This window comes from Scyliorhinus canicula, chromosome 10, assembly GCF_902713615.1.
Source record: "Scyliorhinus canicula chromosome 10, sScyCan1.1, whole genome shotgun sequence".
In the NCBI taxonomy this organism is placed as follows: domain Eukaryota; kingdom Metazoa; phylum Chordata; class Chondrichthyes; order Carcharhiniformes; family Scyliorhinidae; genus Scyliorhinus; species Scyliorhinus canicula.
In genome coordinates, this window is record NC_052155.1 from 141,035,831 (window position 1) to 141,058,913 (window position 23,083).

General features: G+C 48.6%; 1 protein-coding gene across 6 annotated transcripts in view; it reads right to left on the reverse strand.

Annotated features, from left to right (window-relative positions):
- Nucleotides 1-2,837: 2,837 nt before the first annotated feature.
- The window catches only part of LOC119972690 (collagen alpha-1(XV) chain-like), a 521,348-nt gene continuing 501,102 nt past the window's right edge, over nt 2,838-23,083 (reverse strand). For all 6 annotated transcript variants that reach the window (XM_038809807.1, XM_038809806.1, XM_038809803.1 and 3 more), the window contains one exon: nt 2,838-4,550. In XM_038809807.1, the coding sequence (XP_038665735.1) occupies nt 4,331-4,550 (220 nt within the window). In that variant the 3' untranslated portion in view covers nt 2,838-4,330. The remainder of the gene's footprint in view (nt 4,551-23,083) is intronic.

The window sequence follows — 23,083 nt, forward strand, 5'->3', positions numbered from 1 at the left end:
CAAGCTGCTGTGCAAGCATTCTGCTGGCCTTCTCCCCATGCTCATAGATCGCCCCCCTCGCCTTCCTCAGCTGCTCCACCACTCTCCCTGTGGTTAACAAGCCGAACTCCGCCTGTAGCCTCCGCCGTTCCCGTAAAAGCCCTGCCTCTGGCCTCCCCGCATACCTCCTATCGATCTGTAGTATCTCCTTAACCAGTCAGTCCATCTCTGCCCTGTCCACCTTCTCCCTATGGGCCCGTATCGAGATCAGCTCCCCTCTGACCACCGCGTTCAGTGCTTCCCAGACCACCGCTGCTGAAATTTCCCCTGTGTCGCTGACCTACAGGTAGTTCTGAATACATTTCCTCAGCTGCTCGCACACCCCTTCATCAGCCAAAAGTCCCACATCTAACCTCCAGTGTGGGGGCTGGTTACTGTCTTTACTAACCTGCAGGTCAACCCAGTGCGGAGCATGGTCTGAGATTGTGATCGCTGAGTACGCCGTGTCCACCACCCCTGCCAGCAAGGCCCTGCTCAAAATTAAGAAATCAATCCAGGAATACACTTTATGCATGAATAGAAGGGGAACTCCTTCACCCTCGGCTGCCCAAATCTCCATGGATCCAACCCCCCCCCCCCCCCCCCCCCCATCTGCTCCACGAACCTTTTTAGATCCTTTGCCATTGCTGACACCCTGCCCGTTTTCGAGCTTGACTGGTCCAAGCCAGGGTCAATAACTGTGTTGAAGCTATGACCAACCTGTGCGAGTCCAGGTCCGGTATCTTCCCCAGCATCCACTTTATAAACTCCACATCATCCCAATTTGGCGTATATACATTTACTAATACCACCTGCACCCCCTCTAGCTTCCCACTGACCATAATGTACCGACCTCCCACATCCGAGACTATTCTACCAGCCACAAACACCACCCACTTACTGATCAGGATCACGACCCCTCTAGTCTTTAAATCCAGTCCAGAATGAAAGACCTGACTGACCCAGCCTTTCCTCAATCTATTCTGGTCAGTTACTCTAAGGTGCGTCTCCTGCAACATTACCACATTGCCTTCAATCCACTAAGATGCGTGAATACACGTTCCAGACCTACCTCCAACACAACTCAATGTTTTGTAATGTTGAATTTCCAACAGCATTTTTGTCTACCATGACACACGAACAAAGGACAGTTCTAATATAATCCAGTGTGCATTAATAAGATCCACAAGGATAAAAAAGAAGCCCAATTGTCTGAATTTGTAAATAAATAACCAGCTACTTTGTAATTTTGATATTATGCTCATTCAAATGACATTGTAAATGCCAGATACATACTCCCATACATGTATGTATGAAATGTTTGAAAATGTTTCAAACATGTTCAAAGAAAAGGGGATGTGACATGATGTGGAATGTCTAGTACATAAAGGGTTAATGTAATATCATAATCGACCAATAGATGGAGTTGGGGAGCAGACCTATAAAAAGGAATGCCTCTCAGGCTTCTGGGAGAGAATGTAGCGAAGGCGAGAGTAGGTTAGAGAGACAAGGAACAGAGCAGAGTACAATTTAAGATAGAGTGCATGAGACAGGTGTTAGTATAGTGTAGATTGTAGTTTAGTTAGAATATTGCTTGCTTTAGGAATATTGTTTGGATCTGTATATTAAGTAGTGTAATAAATTTAGCTTTGTTTATTTGACTTAGTTTTTTGTGGTCTTTGTGTACACTACAAATCCATCCTGAGTATAAGCAACACAAAGAACACCACAGAATGGACCAATTAACATTGAATTGCATTGTCAGACTCGCTGGGCCGAGCGCCGAGAGGCTCGTGGCAATTCCCGCTCGCTACCATACTTAGAAATTTTTCCGGAAATTTGTGCCATGTGACATCGGAGGTCTGATTTTGGTTCCTCTTTGCATTGTGCGAGTTTCATTACAAAGAAGCTCCATTCAGGTGCAGAGAATTTGCCATGTACTCCCCACAACAACCTCCCCCCGCCGCACCTCCCCACGCTCACCAGCCCAAAGATGTCTGAATTTCTAGACAATTGAACAATGAAGTGATTAATACTAAAATCTCGCAAACTTCATGAGGCACAAAGTCAATGTGATATCCATGATGTTCTTTCCTGGGTGCGTGTTTTCTATCTGTCTGTATTAAAATTAATCCTTGATGGTTATGCCTACTTGCATAGTTTCTCTTGCAGGTCCGAAACTCTCTCCTCACATATAAGAGATCTTATCTGGGATGGACCATCCAGGCTCATTTGTCATTGAGCTCACCTTTTGAGATCATGAGGAGCATTGCCTCCATGAATCAAGCAGATAATTTCTACTAACTAACACATCAGACTGTGTAAAATCCACAGCTAGATTCCCAATTACCCACACTTGGATAACCCAATGTTAATACTGTCCTAGGATCATCTTCCAACATCCCTGCACAACCAGCTTCTCGGGTCTCCTCCTCCCTCAGTGAGACAGCCATTTACCAACATGGAAAGTCCAGAACAACTTTCTGATTTCGGCACTGGCACCATCCGACTGACAGCAGCTGAGCTCAGGAAACCAAGTGCCAGGGTCAGTAACTTGTTTAGTTTGTTACAAAACTAAAGTAAATAGAATCATCTGTGTAAAGATCTTACATTATGATATTCTGTGCTAATACTGGCTGTTGCAACTGGGCTCAAACAGAAATGTGGCAACTCATTGAAAGCATTCATCCTGAAATGTTTTGACAATGCCAGGTTGGTATAAACCAATTACATACCAAGCACAGGAAACTCCTTCCCTACTCTCCAGCGTCCCATCTTTCATCAAAATCATATTTCAAAAAAGAGACAGGAAAGAGACATACAAAAAATGTATTAAGTTTATTCAGCGTGTGAAACATCCTTCATTTCAATACATTCTGATTCAGACAATTGATTCATATATTAAAAAGTTGCAAACATGACTTTACTGATCTGGTAGTTGGATTCCATTGACTAAATCTGCAGTGTGCATTGACTAAATGTTAAGTGTGAAAAAGCTAATTCTGCATTGTGAATGAAATAAACTTGGACTTTAAATGTGTACTTTAATGGGCTAATCCTATATTATAAATGGACAAATGTTTCAATGTCGGTGGATTAAATCTTATTGTAAATGGACTGAATCTTCAGTGTGAATTGATTAAACTGCGATGGAAGTGAGTGTGCTGAAAAGCTGACTAAGGTTTGAACTATTTAAACATGAATTTGCTGTGAAATTGTGACTAATATCCTATCACATTTGTTTATAAAAATAGGGAGAACATTTAAATCTACTGAGCTGCAGGAAAACTGCATCGTATCAAAACGAATTAAGCAACTGGACGGGTCGGCTTTTTGCATAGATGGGCTACTAGTAGGAAAGTCCTTCTGCAAGCCACACGATATCCAGAAAGCCAAGGTAGATAAATTGCTGGTGACTTGTTACCCGCAGCTGGCAGGTGAAGCTGTCCGCTGCCTGCTCACATCTTGACAGTATTGATGGGCAGAAGCAATAAATACAAGGTTGTTCCTGCTGAGTAATACTGCTCTCAGAAATATTCCAAGAAAGATGTTAAAAAGATCCCAGTTAAGGAAAAACAGCACTGTTAATTGCGCATTAAGATACTTTAATACCATATCATTATGCAGGGTTTAGTAGTAAGAATGCATGGATTTACATTGTACATTGTGTTAAAAAAAAGTTTGCGCACTGCATTTTTTGATACATACTGACGTACAAATCACACAAAAAAAGTCTTGATTCTTCGCTAAAGTAAAAGTATCCTTCATTGCAGAGCTTGGATTCAAAGACGAGCATTCCCAATGAAACACGGTTGCAATGCATTCACCAATGGGCAGAAAATCTTGATCACCTAATAGACACAACTGGTGGGTAAGGCTCGGCAGTGGGTGAGTACAAACAGGCATGTTACCCCATTGTTCCAACTGGGATTTGCTTTGTAACATGCACAAGGTGAATCAAATGTGCTTCTAAATACGATCATCTTAACAGCAGTCTCATTTAAATTTTCACCAGCACCAAAATACCAACAAACGTGACTGAAGAACTGCATGAGAGCAGTTCTTTAGAACAAATATAGTTTGTTTTTTATATTTAAAAAAAACAGCCCATGCAGATTTTTGAGGTATGTCATCTTTGGCTTCCATTTCTGCTAACTTTCTGCAAATTGACAATCCTGTTAGAAAGCTGTATTTACATTGTCCCCACATTAACATATATATAGAATCTAACAGAATGCCACCCTTAACTGGTTTTATGATGAGATTGTAGACGTGCTATAATTCCAAACTTTTCATGTGCAGTTGCAGGCTCTTATTTTCTCCTCCTGTGGTCATGGAAGTAGCTGTTCTCAATGCAAAGCACAATGAAGTTATTTGCACAGTTATACGAGTGCTGATCCAGGAGCTTTCCCCTCACAAGTGGGGATGCATTTCCAGTAAGGGTCATGTCTGTTGTCCGCCATGCCCCGCAGTAGTTTGTTATCACTCGGCCTCCCCTTTCACTGGACCCATGCCAGATTATTTTGTGTGGCCTTGGAAAAGAAAAATAAAATTGCAGAAGAATTTTAGTTCACGGGGTGTAAGTGATGTGTAACACAATCATGCTGATTTCATAAGACATTAAACAGAGTTCCTGTCTGGTCTCTCAGGTGGATAAAAAAGATCCCATGGCACTGTTTCAAACAAGGGTGGGGGGGGGGGGGGGGGGGGCGGGGACTTTCCCCCAGTGTCTAGCCCCATATTACCCCTAACCAAGAGCACCTAAAACAGGTGAAATGATCATTTATCACATTACTGTCTCTGGGAACATAGAATCCCTACAGTGCAGAAGGAGGCCATTTGGCCCATCCAGCCTGCACCGACCCTCTGAAAGAGCACTTTCCCAGGCCCACTCCACTGCCTTATCTCTGTAACCCCACCTAATCTTGGACACTAAAGGGACATTTAGCGTGGCAAATCCACCAAACCCACACACCGTTGGACACTAAAGGGGAATTTATTTATTTAAAAAATAAATTTAGAATACCCAATTATTTTTTTCCCCCAATTAACAATTTAGCATGGCCAATCCATCTACCCTGCCCATCTTTTGTTGTGGGGGTGAGACCCACGCAGACACGAGGAGAATGTGCAAACTCCAAATGGACAGTGACCCGGGGCCGGGATCGAACCCAGATTGAATCCGGCGCCCCACTGTGCCTGCTACTAAAGAAAAAATTATCGTGGCTAATACACCTAACCTGCACATCTTTGGACTATGGGAGGAAACCGGAGCACCTGGAGGAAACCCAAGCAGACACGGGGAGAATGGGCCAGTTTAGCTCAGTGGGATAGACAGCTGGTTTGTAATGCAGAACAAGGCCAGCAGCGCTGTTTCAATTCCTGTACCAGCTCCCCGAACAGGTACCGGAATGTGGCGACTAGGGGCTTTTCACAGTAACTTCATACTTGTGACAATAAAAGATTATTATTATGTGTAAACTCGACACAGACAGTCATCCAAGGTTGAAATCGAACCCGGGTCCCTGGCGCTGTGAGGCACTGTGGTGCTAACCACTGTGCCACCATGCTGTGCGCAAATTGGTTACTTCATTTCCTACACAGTACAAGAATATCTACACTTTAAGAAAAGCAGTAATCATAATCAGATAGATTGAGTGCAGTTATGATAAATGACAAAGAGAGCCTAATACTAAACTATTTAAATTGGGAAAAGCCAATTTTACTAAGCTTACATGCACTTTAATGTAAGTGGATTGAAACAGCTACTGAAAGGTAAATCAGTGTCAGAACAGTGGGAGGCAGTCAGCGAAGGAGGTGGGGAGGGTTCAGAACAAATATGTTTCCAGAAAGAAAAAGGGTGGGACTCCAAAACCCAGACACCCCCTGGATAGCAAAGAGAATAATAATAATAATCTTTACTGGTGTCACAAGTAGGCTTACCTTTACACTGCAATTAAGTTACTGTGAAACAGAGTGGGATAAAGTCAAAAGGGGGAGCTTATGTCAGATACATAAGAAAGCACTGAGGTGATTTCCAGTGGTGACTATGCTGTGAACAGTCGCACATTTAGCAGCTCCCGCTCTTGGTGGTTTTTTGACGGCTTTTAAGCTGGATTGTCGCGGAAATTTTTTCTACATAAGTGGATAAAAGTGAGAGGAGGATAAGGCCTCTATCCGATGGAATTACTATCAAAAAGTAATTGCAAAAGAAGGAATCAAAAGTTGGTTGGAAGTGAGTATCTGAGCTTGGTGGCGACAATGGTAGAGAAGCTAGGTCCAGCCCCGCCGGCTCAATCGTCGATGGATCAGTTGGGTACATACCTGGATGAGAAGTTCGCCTGGCACCGTAAGAAGTGTGCGGAGGACCTGACCAAGGTGATAGCCTCGATTAAGGAGGCTGTCTACCGGATGGAGGTGACAGTGACGGCCCAGAGACAGTCGATCCAAAAGCTACAGGAGCAGGCGATGGAACAAGAGGAGCAGTCCACTGGGATGGCACTGCAAACTGGCAAAAGCGGCTGCTGGGAAAGGTGGAAAACCTGGAGAATTGTTCCCACAGGCAGAACGTTGGGATCGTCGGTCTGCCAGACGGAAAGGAAGGATCGGATGCTGGTGTGTATGTTGTGAAGATGTTTGAGAAAACGATGGGGGGCAGAGGCGTTTGACAGGCCGTTGGAGGTGGACTGGGCGCACTGGCACTTACACGCAAGCCCCAGGGTCATGAGCCCCCGGGGGCGATGGTGTGAGGCTGCATCGATTCCTGGACAAAGAACGCATCATGAGATGGGCTAGGCAAACAAAGCAGTTTGTATGGTAAGAAGCCGAGATCCGGGTTTACCAAGACTTGGGAGCAGAACTTGCTGAGAGGGCGAGTTTTAATAAAGTTAAAGCGGCCCTGTATGCGAAGGGAATAAAATTTGGACTGCTCTACCCGGCCCGTCTTTGGGTAACCTACGAGGACTGGGAACTATATTTTGGCTCGCTGGAAAAAGTGGTGATCTTTATGAAAGATAACAACCTGGGGGGCCCATATGGGCATAAAAAAAAATAAATGGTTGGTAGTGATTTAAATTTAAAAGTTCTGTGATACACTGTAACTTGAGTTGCGATGACCGGGAAGAGAAGGATTTCTCTGAGTTATCTAACTTTGACCTTTCAGTGTACAAGTTTCTTCCTTTTTTTTTGTGTTTGTAAAAAAGAAAAAAAAAGGGGAATAGTGTAGAGTAGGAGGGAAGAATAGGCGGGTCTATCTGCGAGAGTGGTACTGTTATTTGCACTATGTTTTTTGTAATTGGTATCTGCACACTAATGCACATTGTTACTTTTTACAATGCCAAAAATACCTCAATAAAATTGTCTGTTAAAAAAAAAGAAAAAAAGGGGAGAAAAATGGAGGGGGGGGGGGGGGGGTGAAGAAAAGTTCTCAAATTGAGATGTTCTAGGAAGGAAAGACATCTGTCTGAGTTTTTGCATGCATAATTTTTTCTGTCTTTCCATTTATCCTGTTTGTTTACATTTCCATTGTTTGGGGCTCTGTTTGAAGGTGATGGGATTGATAAGATGTAAAGGGGAGGGGTGGGCCATTGAGCCTAGACCTTAAGTGGATGGTGTGTTTGCTTTCTGTGCTTGATGGTATTGTTTTGAAAACTTATGTTAAGAGTTGGGGGGTAAAGATCCAGAGGCTGGTAAACATTTAGGCTTCAGGCGTGGAGCAGCTAGGTTACCTGGTAAGGCTGGCTCACAGAAGCGAAGTGGGGGGTGAGTTGAAAAGTGACAAGGAACCGCTGCCGATTAGGGGACTTGCAGGAGGCTGGAGATGGAGATTAGATGGCGGTTGCTGCCGAGGCGGATCTGGGGAGGTACGGCCCATGGGCTAAAGCCCGGCCTAGGAAAGGTCATGGCTGATCGACAAGAGCCCCCACCCGACCAGAGTGGTTACATAGAATGTTTGTGGCCTGAATGGGCCGGTCAAGAGGGCCCGTGTGTCCGCTTGAGACAGTTAAAGGCAGACGTGGCCATGTTACAGGAGACACACCTGAAGCTGGGGGATCAATTTAGACTAAAAAAGGGATGGGTCGGGCAGGTGTTCCATTCAGTGTTGTGTTGTGTTATGTAATTTGGAATGACACAAGCTGCCCCTTGATGCAGTTTTGAGTAAAAGATGCTCCAGACTTTGAAGTGAGTTCAATGTGTTTTATTGAACTATTAGCACAGTTCTCAATGAGTTCAACTCTCTGCTAATCTAAATGTAGTAACTCAGTCTAACTGAACCAGCCTTGCGCTAAGCCATGTCCTGGGGTGTGATGCTGAGTAGACGCCCTGTCTCACTCTGTAGATGTTGGTCTGTGGAAAGAGGCGGGGTCTGAGCGCCTCATCCCTTTAATAGTGAGATACCACCCCTGAGTGTCCTGAATGCTCATTGGTCGTGTCCTATTCTATGTGTTCATCAGCTGCATGTTTGCATAGCATGAAATCTCTGTTTTTTTTATATTTTGTTGGCGTACGTGAATGTATTTACATGTGAATGAGTCTGTCTAACGTGACTGACGGAGGACAACAGAACAGAGCAAACAAAACAAATATTCACAACTCCAGTCTGTGAGGCTTGTATCTGGTCCTGGTTGACCGCCGGAGAGGTGGCGGAGGGGACGATGACGCCTTTACAGGCAGAATGGAAGCCTGACTGGTGGCCTCGTGGTGCGAGGTATCAGGAGGTGGCAATTCAACACAAGGAAATGGAGGAGAAAGTGGTTGCGGCCAGGCAACTTTGCGCAGTGCCCGTCGATTCCTTTGCACGATGGAGCCATCAGCCATACGTGCAACATAAGAGCGGGGCACGGCCTGTCGACAATGACAGCCAGGGCAGACCACCCACCATCCGGTATCTTGATCCTGACAGTGTCTGCTGGGGATAGCATGGCCAGATCGGTTGCATGGGCATCATAGCCCAGCATTTGTTGGTCTCTAAGCTTCTGCATCTTCTGCAGGACCGGAAGGTGATCCAGGTATTGCTGGAAGAATCGGATAGTGCGGACTGGAGGTGACATGCTGGAAATTGTATGACCTGGCAAACGTGGACCATTCTTGACTGGTAAAGCACAGGCCATTGTCGCTCATGACGGTGATTGGGATGCCATGCCTTGAGAACGTCTCCTTACAGGCTTTGATGAGGGTCCGAGAGGTGAGGTCTGGGAGCTTCAGCACCTCAGGGTAATTCGAGAAATAGTCGATGATCAATACGTAGTCGTGACCATTCGCATGAAAGAGGTCAATGCCAACCTTGGACCACGGAGAGGTCACTATGTCATGCTGTTGGAGCATCTCCTTGCTCTGCGCTGGCTGGAACCGCTGACAGGTAGCACAGTTCAGGACCATGTTCGTGATGTCCTGGTTGATGCCGGGCCAGTGGACAGCTTGCCGGGCTCTGCGTCTGCACTTCTTGACACCCAGGTGTCCCTCATGAATCTGGCGCAGCACCAAGCTTTGGAAAATGAGTGGATTGACAGTCCTGTCCAGCTTGAGGAGGATACCATCAATCACCGTCAGGTCATCCTTCACAATGTAAAATTGTGGGCACTGCGCTTTCTGCCAGCCATTGGTGAGGTTGTGGATGACATGCTGCAAGAGGGGGTCTCATCACGGATGTGAACAACCTTCTCATCTGTCGCAGGGAGAGAGCTAGCACACAGCTGCACCTGCGATTCGATGTGCTGGATGATCTCCAGCAGCTCACTGGGCGAAGTGACGGAGTGGGAGAATGCATCAGTGAGGATGAGCTCCTTGCCAGGTACGTACACCAAGTTGAAGTCATACCTTCTAACTTTAAGCAGGATTCTCTGCAACTGAGGCGCCATGTCGTTCAGGTCCTTGTGGATGATGTGGACCAGAAGCCTATGATCCGCTTCGACAGTGAATGTCGGCAAGCCGTAGACATAATCATGATATTTGAGGATGCCCGTGAGAAGACCCAAGCACTCCGTCTCAATCTGTGCATATCTGGTTTCAGTGGACGTTATCGCCCTTGATGCGTAGGCGACTGGTGCCCAGGATGAAGTGTAATCTCATTGAAGCAACACCGCACCGATGCCATCCTGACTCGCATCTGTGGATATCATTGTCTCCCGGTCGGGTTGAAGAATGCCAGGACTGGTGCAGTGGTGAGCTTGGCTTTCAGCTCCGGCCACTCTGTCTGGTGTGCCGCCTTCCACCCAAAGGCAGTTGACTTTTTCACCAGGTTGCGTAGGGACATGGTGTGTGTGGCCATGTTTGGAATGAACTTGCCCAGAAAATTGACCATGCCCAAGATACGCAGCACCCCCTTTTGTCCTCAGGGACCTTCATCACCTCGATGGCCTTGATTTTGTCTGTGTCCAGGCGCACACCATGCTGGGAGATCTAGTTGCTTAGGAACTTGAGTGTCGATGTGCCAAAACAACATTTGGACCTGTTTAACTTTAGGCCGTTGGCATGTACATGGCAGAATACCTTCTGGAGATGGGACACATGTTCTTCAGGGGTTGTGGACCATATGTGATGTCATCCACGTCCACACGAACCCCTTCAATGCCTTCCATCATCTGCTCCATGATGCGATGGAATATCTCCGATGCCGAGATGCTAAATGGCATGCGACTGTAGCAGTATCTGCCAAAAGGTGTGTTGAAGGTGCAGAGCCTTCTGCTGGACTCTTCCAGCTGGATTTGCCAAAATCCCTGTGACGCATCCAATTTGGTGAAGAAGCACGCGTGTGCCATCTCACTCGTGAGTTCCTCCCGCTTCAGGATGGGGTAGTGTTCCCGCATGATATTCTTATTGAGATCCTTGGGATCAATGCAGATGCTCAAGTCCCCCGAAGGCCTCTTTACGCACACCATCGAGCTGACCCAGTCAGTCGGTTCGGTGACCTTGGATATGATGCCTTTTTGCTGAAGATCCTTGAGCTGTGCCTTCAGGCACTCTCTCAGTGGAGCAGGGACACGTCGTAGTGCGTGGACCACTGGCTTGGCATCAGGTCATAGCAGAATCTTGTATCGATACGGCAGCGTGCCCATCCCGTTGAACACATCTGAATACTGGACGAGGATGTCGTCGATGCCGGCCTGAAGATCCTCATGGGAGGATGTTGTGGTGTAAACCCTTTGAATGAGGTTCAGCTGCTTGCAGGCGTGAGCATCTAGTAGAGATGCCCTGTCCAGCTTAACAATTTCAAAGCATAACCGTGCTTGTGTGTGTCGGTTGGATACGTGAAGATGGCAGGGTCCCAGTGCCGTGATGGTATTCCCGTTGTAATCCAGGAGCTTGCAGGCAGCTGGAAGGACCATAGGGGGCTTCTTAATGCGTCTGAATTCCGTCTGTGAGAGGAGGTTGGCAGAGGCACCTGTGTCCAGCTTGAATTGGATGGGGCAGTGGTTGACCTTCATCACTGCTCGCCATTCATCCTTGAAATCCACAGCTAGGGTTGTTGGACTTGCGATGAGTCTGGTGTGGCATATTCACACTTTGAAATAATGCCCACATGGTAGGCGTTGTCCAGGCATTCATCATCTGGATCCATTTCACTGCCTGGATCAGAATCCTGTAGGAGTTGTTCCACATTCCGGATGCGCCGTCATGAGAATTGGAAACGCTGGCTCCTGACTGGTGGTGCAGGTCTGCACAGGGCTGCATAGTGGCCTGGCTTCCAGCAGTTTAAACAGCGTCTGCCTCTTGCAGGGCAGTGTTTCTTTAAATCGGCGGTGCCCCAGTTCGAACACGTCATGACGGTGGCGTCCTCACGCTCCGTGCGTCGTTGAACATGCGCAGTGCGGTTCTCAGATGTCTGCACCTGCGCAGTGCGGGTTTCGGCCGCTTTGTTATCCTGTTCGCATCGCGCATGCGTCAGCCCCGGGAAGAGAGCTCAAGATGGCTGCTTTCGTCAAGTTGAGGCGCTGTATCCGGGAGATGGCCTGCACACTCTTCGCCTCGTGGGAGGCCAGTTCATCATTTTCTGTCATTTTGTACTGGGAATAGTGATTTTCAGTGTGCTAATGCACTGTGCATGTTTCAATTGCGGCTGGAAGGGTAATTTGCTTGATCTTCAGTAACTGCTCTCTCAGAGGATCAGAGTGAACTCCAAAAACGATTTGGTCTCTGATCATGGAGTCAGTGATATCACCGAAGTTGCAGGATTGCGCTAGCAGTCTAAGGTTAGTTAAATATGAGTTGAAGGATTCGTCTTTACCATGCAATCGCTGCTCAATATGTTGCGCTCAAAGATTTTGTTGGTGTCCACCTCACAGTGGCTGTCAAACTTGTCCAGGATGGTCTGAAACTTTGCCTTGTCCTGGTCTTCAGTGAAGTGAAAGGTGTTGAATATTTCCAGTGTGTGATCACCCGCTGTGGTGAGGAGAAGAGCTATCTTCCGTGCATCAAATGCACCATTGAGGTCTGATGCTTCGACGTAAAGCTGAAATTTCTGCTTGAATGTCCGCCAGTTGGCACTGAGATTGCCGGAGGTCCTGAGCTGGTGAGGAGCCTGAATCTTTTCCATTCTGCCGGTATACATTCGCTGGTCATCACAGATCTTGCTGAGTTTAACTAACTCGGTTGAACAGACTCCTGGTATCATGTTGTATTATGTAATTTGGAATAACACAAGCTGCCCCTTGATGCAGTTTTGAGTAAAAGGTGCTCCAGACTTTGAAGTGAGTTCAATGTGTTTTATTGAACTATGAGCACAGTTCTCAATGAGTTCAACTTTCTGCTAATCTAAATATAGTAACTCAGTCTAACTGAACCAGCCTTGCTCTAAGCCACGTGCTGGGGTGTGATGCTGAGGATATGCCCTGTCTCACTCTGTAGATGTTGGTCTGTGGAAAGAGGCGGGGTGTGAATGCCTCATCCCTTTTATAGTGAGATACCACCCCTGAGTGTCCTGACTGCTCATTCGTCATGTCCATTGTGTGTTCATTAGCTGCATGTTTGACAGATTACACTTTAAAACAAGGGGGGTGGCCATCCTGATTAACAAAAGGGTGGCGTTTGAGGTGGGGAAAATGGAGACAGACCCGGGAGGCAGATTTATTATGGTGAGCGGGAAACTGGAGGGAATGGCAGTGGTGCTGGTAAATATATATGCCCCAAACTGGGATGACGTCGCGTTTTTTACGAAGATGCTGGGAAATATCCTGGACCTCGACTCGCACCGGTTGGTTATTGGGGGTGATTTTAACACTGTCTTGGATCCTTGGATGGACCAGTCGAGTTCTAGGTTGGGGAAAGTATCAGCAACGGCGAAAGAACTGCGGGAGTTCATGGAGCACATGGGAGGTGTTGATCTGTGGAGATTTGAGAGGCCAAGGAGCAAGGAATATTCATTCTACTCTCATGTGCACAAGGTGTACTCCAGGATCGATTTTTTAATATTGGACAAAACATTGTTAGCGGGGGTAGTGGACTTAGTATTCAGCAATCGTCGTATCGGGTCATGCGCCACATTGGCTAGACCTACAGGGGAACATGAGAAATTCTCAGCGCCTACAGTGGAGGCCAGATGCAAGGCTGTTAGCAGACGACAAGATATGTGAGCAAGTGAGGGAGGCCATTCGGGGGTATACAAAAACCAACGTCATGGGAGAGACCGCGGCTGGGGTCGTGTGGGAGGCAGTGAAAGTGGTCATCAGAGGGGAATATATTTTGATTCAGGCCCACAGGGAGAGGGCTAAACGGGCAGAGGTGGACAGGCTAGTAGGAGAAATTTTACATGCGGATACGAGATATGCAGAGTCTCCGAATGAGGAGATCCTGAAGGAGCGTCAGAGACTTCAAATGGATTTTGGGCTCCTTTCCACAGGCAAGGCGGAGGGACAGCTGAGGAGGACAAAAGGGGCAGTATATGAATATGGGGAGAAAGCTAGCAGGATGTTGGCACATCAACTCAGGAAGCAGAAGGCAGCAAGAGAGATAGGGAAAATTAAGGATGTGAGAGGGAAAGTAGTGAGGGACCCGGGGACAGTTAATGGCGTGTTCCGTGAATTCTATAGCCATTTGTACGAGTCGGAACCCCCTGAGGGGGAAGAGGGAATGAATCAATTCCTGGAGAGGCTAGAGTTCCTGAAGGTAGATGAGGAGCTGGTGGAAGTCTTGGGGGCCCAATTGGGCACGGGGAGGTGACAGACAGGGGCAATGCAATCGGGTAAGGCCCCAGGACCTGACAGATTCCCAGTGGAATTTTATAAAACGTTTTCGGGGCTAGTGGGACCGCTGTTAGTCAAGACTTTCAATGAATCCAAGGAGTTGGAAATGCTTCACCCAACGCAATCACTGGCATCAATCTCTCATCCTGAAGCGAGACAAGGACCCGGAGAGCTGTGGATCGTCCAGGCCAATTTCCTTTTTAAATGTAGATGCTAAATATCTGGCAAAGATCTTGGCCACCAGAATAGAGGACTGCGTCCCGGAGGTAATAGGGGAGGATCAGACGGGATTTGTGACGGGCAGGCACTTGATGTCTAATATTAGATGGCTTCTCAATGTTATAATGATGCCAGCCGAGGAGCGTGAGGCTGAGGTGGTAGTAGCCATGGACGTGGAGAAAGCTTTCGACCAGGTGGAGTGGAAGTACCCGAGGGATATTTTAGCAGGTTTGGGTTTGGGCAGGGATTTGTGGACTGGGTCCGGCTGTTATATCAGGCCCCGGGAAGTGGGAAGTGTGAGAGCCATCCGAACCCGGTTTCAATCTCGGGAGAGGGACAAGGCAGGGATGCCCGCTCTCCCCATTACTGTTTGCCCTGGCCATAGAGCCTTTAGCATTGGCCCTTAGCACATCGAGTGCGTGGCGGGGGATAGTGAGTGGGGGTGGAGCAACTTGCAGGAGGAACAGCAACTGAGTTGGAGGTGGGGATGCTGAGAGACCAGCAGAAGAAGCTCCTGGTGGAGGACCTAGAGAATAGGTCCCACCGGCAGAACTTGAGAGTTGGGCTCCTGGAGGGGTCCGAAGGAGCGGATGCTGGGCCATACATCGCAGATATGTTTGACAAGCTGCTGGGGGATGGGGCATTCTCCCGACCCTTGGAGATGGACAGGACTCACAGAGCACTCGCGAGGAAGCCGCGAACGGGAGACCCCCCCGAGGGCAATGGTGGTGAGATTCCATAGGTACTTGGATAAGGAGCGCATTCTACAGTGGGCCAAGCAGACACGGAGCTGTAAGTGGGACAACAGTATCCTGCGGGTCTATCAAAACTTGAGTGTGGAGGTGGCCAGAAGAAGAACAGGCTTCAACCAGATTAGCTCGATCCTTTTCAAAAAAAAGGTGAAGTTCGGACTGTTGTATCTGGCCCGTGTCTGGGTCACGCACGAGGAACAGCGCTTTTATTTTGAGTCACCTGAGGACGTGCTGGACTTCGTGAAAAGGAAAGGACTGGTGGTGGACTGAGAGCTTTTGAACTTTGCTGCAGCGTTCATGTTTTCAAAAAAATTTTGTTTCTCTGGTCTTTAAAAAGAAGTTTCTTGTTTTTCGTTTTGTGGAAGCTGTTTGTAATGCCTTCTGTATTGATTTGGGACCAGCGGTAGAGCTGAGTGAGTCAAGGTTTTCATTTGCACTGTTGGGGGATGGAGGTGTGCTTGTTTAGATTTTGGTGTTTTTCTGTCGGGCAATTGTGTGGGGATTGTTTGATGTTGGAGTTTGTTTGTATGAGGGGGGGGGGTGGTGGAGAGGGAACAATAGATGGGAGACTATCCGGCGCCAGGGATGGGGGCCACCAAGCTAGCTGGGCAGGCTAGCTCACGGAAGCGCAGTGGGGGTTGTGCATATGTTCGGTTTATCAAAGGGGTTGCGTTAGAGTGTTGTTACTGGGGGGGCAGGGGGGGGAAATGTTCTGCTGATGAGGGAGGGACTTGGGCCAAGGGACAGAGAGGGGGTTGGGGGCTGAGGCTGCCTGGGGTCGGGCCAGTGGAGGTGTGCAACATGGGCTGGAGGTGGGCCCAAAAAAGGGGATGGTTGATCGGCAAAGGGGGGGGGGGGCAATGACCCCCCAACTAGGCTGATCACCTGGAATGTTCGAGGGTTAAATGGGCCGGTCAAGAGGGCACGTGTGTTTGCGCATCTTAGGGGACTGAAGGCGGACGTGGTAATGTTGCAGGAGTACACCTTAGAGTAACTGACCAGATTAGATTGAGGAAAGGCTGGGTCAGTCAGGTCTTTCATTCGGGACTAGATTGAAAGATGAGAGGGGTCGCGATCCTGATCAATAAGCAGGTGGTGTTTGAGGCGGGTAGAATAGTCTCGGATGTGGGAGGTCGTTCCATTATGGTCAGTGGGAAACTGGAGGGGGTGCAGGTGGTATTAGTAGATGTGTATGCGCCAAATTGGAATGATGTGGAGTTTATAAAGTGGATGCTGGGGACGATACCGGACCTGGACTCGCACAGGTTGGTCATGGGAGGGGACTTAAACACAGTTATTGATCCTGGCTTGGACCGGTCAAGCTCGAAAACGGGCAGTGTGCCAGCAATGGCAAAGGATCTAAAAGGGTCATGGGGCAGATGGGGGGGAGCGTGGATCCATGGGGATTTGGGAAGCCGAGGGTGAAGGAGTTCTCCTTCTACTCACACATGCATAAAGTATATTCCTGGATTCATTTCTTAATTTTGAGCAGGGCCTTACCGGCTGGGGTGGTGGACATGGGGTACTCGGCGATCACAATCTCAGACCATGCTCCGCACTGGGTTGACCTGCAGGTTAATAAAGACAGTAACCAGCGCCCACATTGGAGGTTAGATGTGGGACTTTTGCTGACGAAGGGGTGTGTGAGCGGCTGAGGAAATGTATTCAGAACTACCTGCAGGTCAATGACATGGGGGAAATTTCAGTAGCGATGGTCTGGGAAGCACTGAAGGCGGTGGTCAGGGGGGAGCTGATCTCGATCCGGGCCCATAGAGAGAAGGTGGACAGGGCAGAGACGGACCGACTGGTTAAGGAGATACTACAGATTGATAGGAGGTATGCGGAGACCCCAGAGGCAGGGCTTTTACGGGAACGGCGGAGGCTACAGGCGGAGTTCGGCTTGTTAACCTCAGGGAGGGCAGTGGAGCAGCTAAGAAAGGCAAGGAGGGCGATCTATGAGTATGGACAGAAGGTCAGCAGAATGCTTGCATAGCAACTTAGAAAGAGGGAGACAGCCAGGGAGATAGGGAAAGTAAATGACGGAGATGGGAACTTGGTTGGAGATTCAGCAGGGGTGAATAAGACATTTAGGGATTTCTACAGTAGGCTGTACAGGTCGGAATCTCCTACGGGGCCGGAGGGGATGAGGCACTTATTCGGGGGGCTGAATTTCTCAAAGGTGGACGGGCAGCTGGTAGAAGGGCTGGGGGCCCAATCGGATAGTGGACGGTCTGAAGGCCATGCAGGCAGGTAAAGCCCCGGGGCTGGACGGGTACCCAGTGGAGTTTTATAAAAGGTTCTCTCTGGGATATTGGGGCCAGTGTTGATGAGGATGTTCAATGAGGCAAGGGAAAGAGGGGTGCTGCCCCCGACGATGTCACAGGCCACAATTCCGCTGATTCTGAAGCGGGACAAGAATCCGGAGCTGTGTGGGTCCTACAGGCCGATATCCCTGTTGAATGTGGACAACAACTGCTGGCGAAAATGTTGTCCTCCAGGATTGAGGATTGTGTTCTGGAAGTTATTGGGGAGGCAGTTGGTGGCCAATGTAAGAAGGCTGTTAAATGTGATCATGATGCCCCCGGAAAGTAGGGAGGTGGAGATGGTGGTCGCAATGGATGCAGAAAAGGCTTTTGATCGGGTAGAATGGGATTATCTGCGGGAGGTACTGAGATGGTTTGGATTTGGGCGGGGCTTTATTGACTGGGTCAGGTTGCTGTATCAGGCTCATGTGGCAAGTGTACGAACGAATAGGACATCATCGAACTATTTTAGACTGCACCGTGGGACAAGACAGTGATGCCCCCTCTCCCCACTGTTGTTCGCGCTAGCTATAGAGTCGCTGGCAATTGCTCTGAGTGCCTCAGGGGCTGGTCCCGGGGGTGGTGGGTGGTGGAGGGGGAGTGGGGGGGAGGGGGGGGGGGGGTGTTGGAGCACAGAGTCTCGCTCCATGCAGATGACCTGCTTCTGTATGTATCGGACCCAATAGAGGGGATGGAAGAAATCATGAGGATTCTTGGGGAATTTGGCCAGTTTTCGGGGTTTAAGCTAAATATGGGGAAAAGTGAGATGTTTGCGGTCCAGGCGAGGGGACAGGAGAGGCGATTGTGGGAGCTGCCGTTTAGGTTAGTAGGGGGAAGCTTCAGGTACCTAGGCATTCAAGTGGCGCGGGAATGGGACCGGCTGCATAAATTCAATCTGGCCCGGCTATTAGACAAAATGAAGGACTATTTTCAGAGATGGGACGTGCTCCCGTTGCCACTGGCTGGGAGGGTGTAGGCGGTGAAGATGACGGTCCTCATTCCTGTTCATGTTTCAGTGTCTCTCCATCTTTATTCCGCGGTCCTTTTTTAAACGTGTCAACAAAGTGATCTCTGGCTTTGTTTGGCAGGCAAGAAAGACCACGCGGGTAAGGAAAGTAATGCTTGAGGGATGTCGGGGAGAGGGCGGGCTGGCACTGCCATATTTTAGTAACTATTACTGGGCGGCGAATATAGCCATGATCAGGAAGTGGGTGGTGGGGGAGGGGTCGGCATGGGTGCATATGGAGGCGGCTTCATGCAAGGACACCAGTTTGGGGACATTGATAACGGCGCCTCTGCCGTTCCTGCCGGCACGGTACTCCACCAGGGTGGCGGCACTGAGAGTCTGGGGGCAATGGAGGAGACATGTGGGAGCAGAGGGAGCATTGGTCGGGTCCCCAATTTGTAATAATCACCGGTTTGCCCCGGGAAGTATGGATGTGGGGTTCCGGATATGGCGGAGAGAAGGGATTGAGAGGATGGGGGATATGTTTATAGAGGGGAGCTTTCCGAGTATGAGGGCGCTGGAGGAGAAGTTTGGGTTGGCGAGGGGAAACAAATTAAGGCATCTGCAGGTATGGTACTTCCTACGTAAACAGGTGTCAACCTTCCCGCTCCTACCGCTAAGGGGGATTCAGGACAGGGTAGTTTCCATAGGGTGGGGAGGAGAAGGGAGCGTCTCGCACATTTACAAGGAACTTATGGGGTCAGAGGAGACGCAGACCGAGGAGCTGAAGCGCAAGTGGGAGGAGGAGCTGGGAGGACAGATAGAGGATAGTCTGTGGGCGGACGCATTGAGTAGAGTCAACGCATCCACAACATGTGCCAGGCTCAGCCTGATACAATTTAAGGTCGTTCACCGGGCTCACATGACAGTGGCCCGGATGAGCAGACTCTTTGGGGTGGAAGACAGGTGTGCGAGATGTGCGGGAGGACCAGCGAACCATGCCCACATGTTCTGGGCATGTTCGAAGCTTAGAGGATTTTAGACATAGACATAGAACAGTACAGCACAGAACAGGCCCTTCGGCCCTCGATGTTGTGCCGAGCAATGATCACCCTACTCAAGCCAACGTATCCACCCTATACCAGTAACCCCCCCCCCTAACCTTACTTTTTAGGACACTACGGGCAATTTAGCATGGCCAATCCACCTAACCCGCACATCTTTGGACTGTGGGAGGAAACCGGAGCACCCGGAGGAAACCCACGCACACACGGGGAGGACGTGCAGACTCCGCACAGACAGTGACCCAGCCGGGAACTGAACCTGGGACCCTGGAGCTGTGAAGCATTTATGCTAACCACCGTGCTACCGTGCTGCCCCACTTTGGCAGGGGTTTGCAGATATCATGTCCACGGTGTTAAAAACAAGGGTGGCGCTGAGTCCAGAGTTGGCGAGTTTCGGGGTGTCGGAAGACCCGGGTATCCAGGGGGAGAAAGAGGCAGACGTTCTGGCCTTTGCTTCCCTGGTAGCCCGGAGACAAAGAATTACAGCACAGGAACAGGCCCTTCGGCCCTCCCAGCCTGCGCCGATCCAGATCTTTATCTTAACATGTTGCCTATTTTCCAAGGTCTACTTCTCTCTGTTCCCCACCCGTTCATATATCTGTCTAGATGCATCTTAAATGATGCTATCGTACCCACCTCTACCACTTCCGCTGGCAAAGCATTCCAGGCACCCACCACCCTCTGCGTAAAAAACTTTCCTCGCACATCTCCCTTAAACTTTTCCCCTCTCACCTTGAAATCGTGACCTCTTGTAATTGACACCCCCACCCTTGGAAAAAGCTTGTTGCTGTCCACCCTGTCTATACCTCTCATAATTTTGTAGGTCTCAATCAGGTCTCCCCTCAAACTCCGTCTTTCCAATGAAAACAATCCTAATCTACACAACCTTTCTTCATAGCTAGCACCCTCCATACCAGGCAAAATCCTGGTGAACCTCCTCTGCACCATCTCTAAAGCATCCACATCCTTCTGGTAATAAGGCGACCAGAACTGCACACAGTATTCCAAATGTGGCCTAACCAAAGTCCGATACAACTGTAACATGACCTGCCAACTCTTGTTCTCAATACCCCGTCCGATGAAGGCAAGCGTGCTGTATGCCTTTTTGACCACTCTATCGACCTGCGTTGCCACCTTCAGGGTACAATGGACCTGAACTCCCAGATCTCTCTGTACATCAATTTTCCCCAGGACTCTTCCATTGACCAGATAGTCTGCTCTTGAATTAGATCTTCCAAAATGCATCACCTCGCATTTGCCTGGATTGAACTCCATCTGCCATTTCTCTGCCCAACTCTCCAATCTATCTATATTTTGCTGTATTCTCTGACAGTCCGCCTCGCTATCTGCAACTCCACCAGTCTTAGTATCATCTGAAAACTTGCTCATCAGACCACTTGTACCTTCGTTCAGATCATTTATGTAGATCACAAACAACAGTGGTCCGAGCACGGATCCCTGTGGAACACCACTAGTTACTTTTCTCCATTTTGAGACACTCCCTTCCACCACTACTCTCTGTCTCCTGTTGCCCAGCCAGTTCTTTATCCATCTAGCTAGTGCACCCTGAACCCCATACGACTTCACTTTTTCCATCAACCTGACATGGGAAATTTTATCAAATGCTTTACTGAAGTCCATGTATATGACATCTACAGCCCTTCCCTCATCAATTAACTTTGTCACTTCCTCAAATAATTCTATTAGGTTTGTAAGACATGACCTTCCCTGCACAAAACCATGCTGCCTATCACTGATAAGTCTATTTTCTTCCAAATGTGAATAGATCCTATCCCTCAGTATCTTCTCCAACAGTTTGTCTACCACTGACGTCAAGCTCACAGGTCTATAATTCCCTGGATTATCCCTGCTACCCTTCTTAAACAAAGGGACAGCATTAGCAATTCTCCAGTCCTCCGGGACCTCACCCGTGCTCAATATGCTGCAAAGATATCTGTTAAGGCCCCAACTATTTCGTCCCTCGCTTCCCTCAGTAACCTGGGATAGATCCCATCTGGTCCACCTTAATGCCTTTTAGAATACCTAAAACCTCCCCCTTCCTTATGCCGACATGACCGAGAGTATTTAAACATCCATCATGTCCCTCTCCTTGGTGAATACCGATGCAAAGTACTCATTAAGAATCTCACCCATTTCCTCTGACTCCACGCATAAATTCCCTCTTTTGTCTTTGAGTGGGCCAATCCTTTCTCTAGTTACCCTCTTGCTCCTTACATACGAATAAAAGGCTTTGGAATTTTCCTTAACCCTGTTAGCCAAAGATATTTCATGACCCCTTTTCGCCCTCTTTATTGCGCGTTTGAGACGGATACTATTAGCTTGGAGGGATTCAAAGCCCCCGAAGTCAGAGATCTGGCTATCGGACATGGCTAGCTTTCTCTGTTTGGAGAAAATCAAGTTCACCTTGAGAGGGTCACTGTTAGGGTTCACCCGGAGGTAGCAGCCGTTTGTCAACTTCTTGGCGGAAAATTAATTGTAGGCAGAAGGCGGGGGGGGGGGGCGTGGGTTAGTTTAGCTTGGAATAGGGTTTAGCACAGGGCTAAAGAGCTGGCTTTTAAAGCAGACCAAGGCAGGCAAGCAGCACGGTTCAATTCCCGTACCAGCCTCCCCGAACAGGCGCTGGAATGTAGCGACTAGCGGCTTTTCACAGTCACTTCATTTGAAGCCTACTTGTGACAATAAGCGATTTTCATTTCATTCATTTCATTTCATAAAAGTGGGACCTGTAAGGGAGGGAAACGGCTTTTGCACTATGTTTATAGTTTCATGTACATTGTTTGTGTTGTTGTTATAATACCAAAACATACCTCAATAAAATGTTAATTAAAAAAAATAAAAAATGACGTGACCCCCGATGCCCCCACAAGCCCCAACACACTATGGGTGGATCCGCAGGTCCCCGCACCCGCAACACCTGCGGAAGGCATTCCGGCCGCATCGCCACCATGCGGAAAATAATAGCTTGGCACCTTGGCAGTGCTGGCAGTGCCCTGACAGCTGACAGTGCTACCTGGGCACCTTGACAGTGCCATGCTGGCACCCAGGTGGCACTGCCAGGTTGCCAGGCGATAGGATGCTCAGGTGGCACCAGCAGTGCCAGGGTACCACCCTGCCCAAAGGGCATGCATGTGACTCTCCTGGAACCACTCTCATGTATGACTGTCCCGGGCAGCATGGTGGCGCAGTGGGTTGGCCCTGCAGCCTCATGGCGCCGAGGTCCCAGGTTCGGTCCCGGCTCTGGGTCACTGTCCGTGTGGAGTTTGCACATTCTCCTCGTGTCTGTGTGGGTTTCACCCCCACAACGCAAAGATGTGCAGGCTAGGTGGATTGGCTAAATTGGCAATTTAGACCCTTAATTGGAAAAAATTAATTGGGTATACTAAATTTATTAAAAAAAAAAAAAAAAAATGTATGACTGTCCTTGACACGCCTTACAACCTTCTGCTGGTGGCTGAAGGCTTTCTGCTGTAGCCGGATGTCACCTGACTGATGTCTGATGCCACCTGCTGGTGGGAGGTCACACTACTGAGTACATGCAATATTCTCTACTGGCATATCACTACATCCCCCTTCCTTAGGAGAT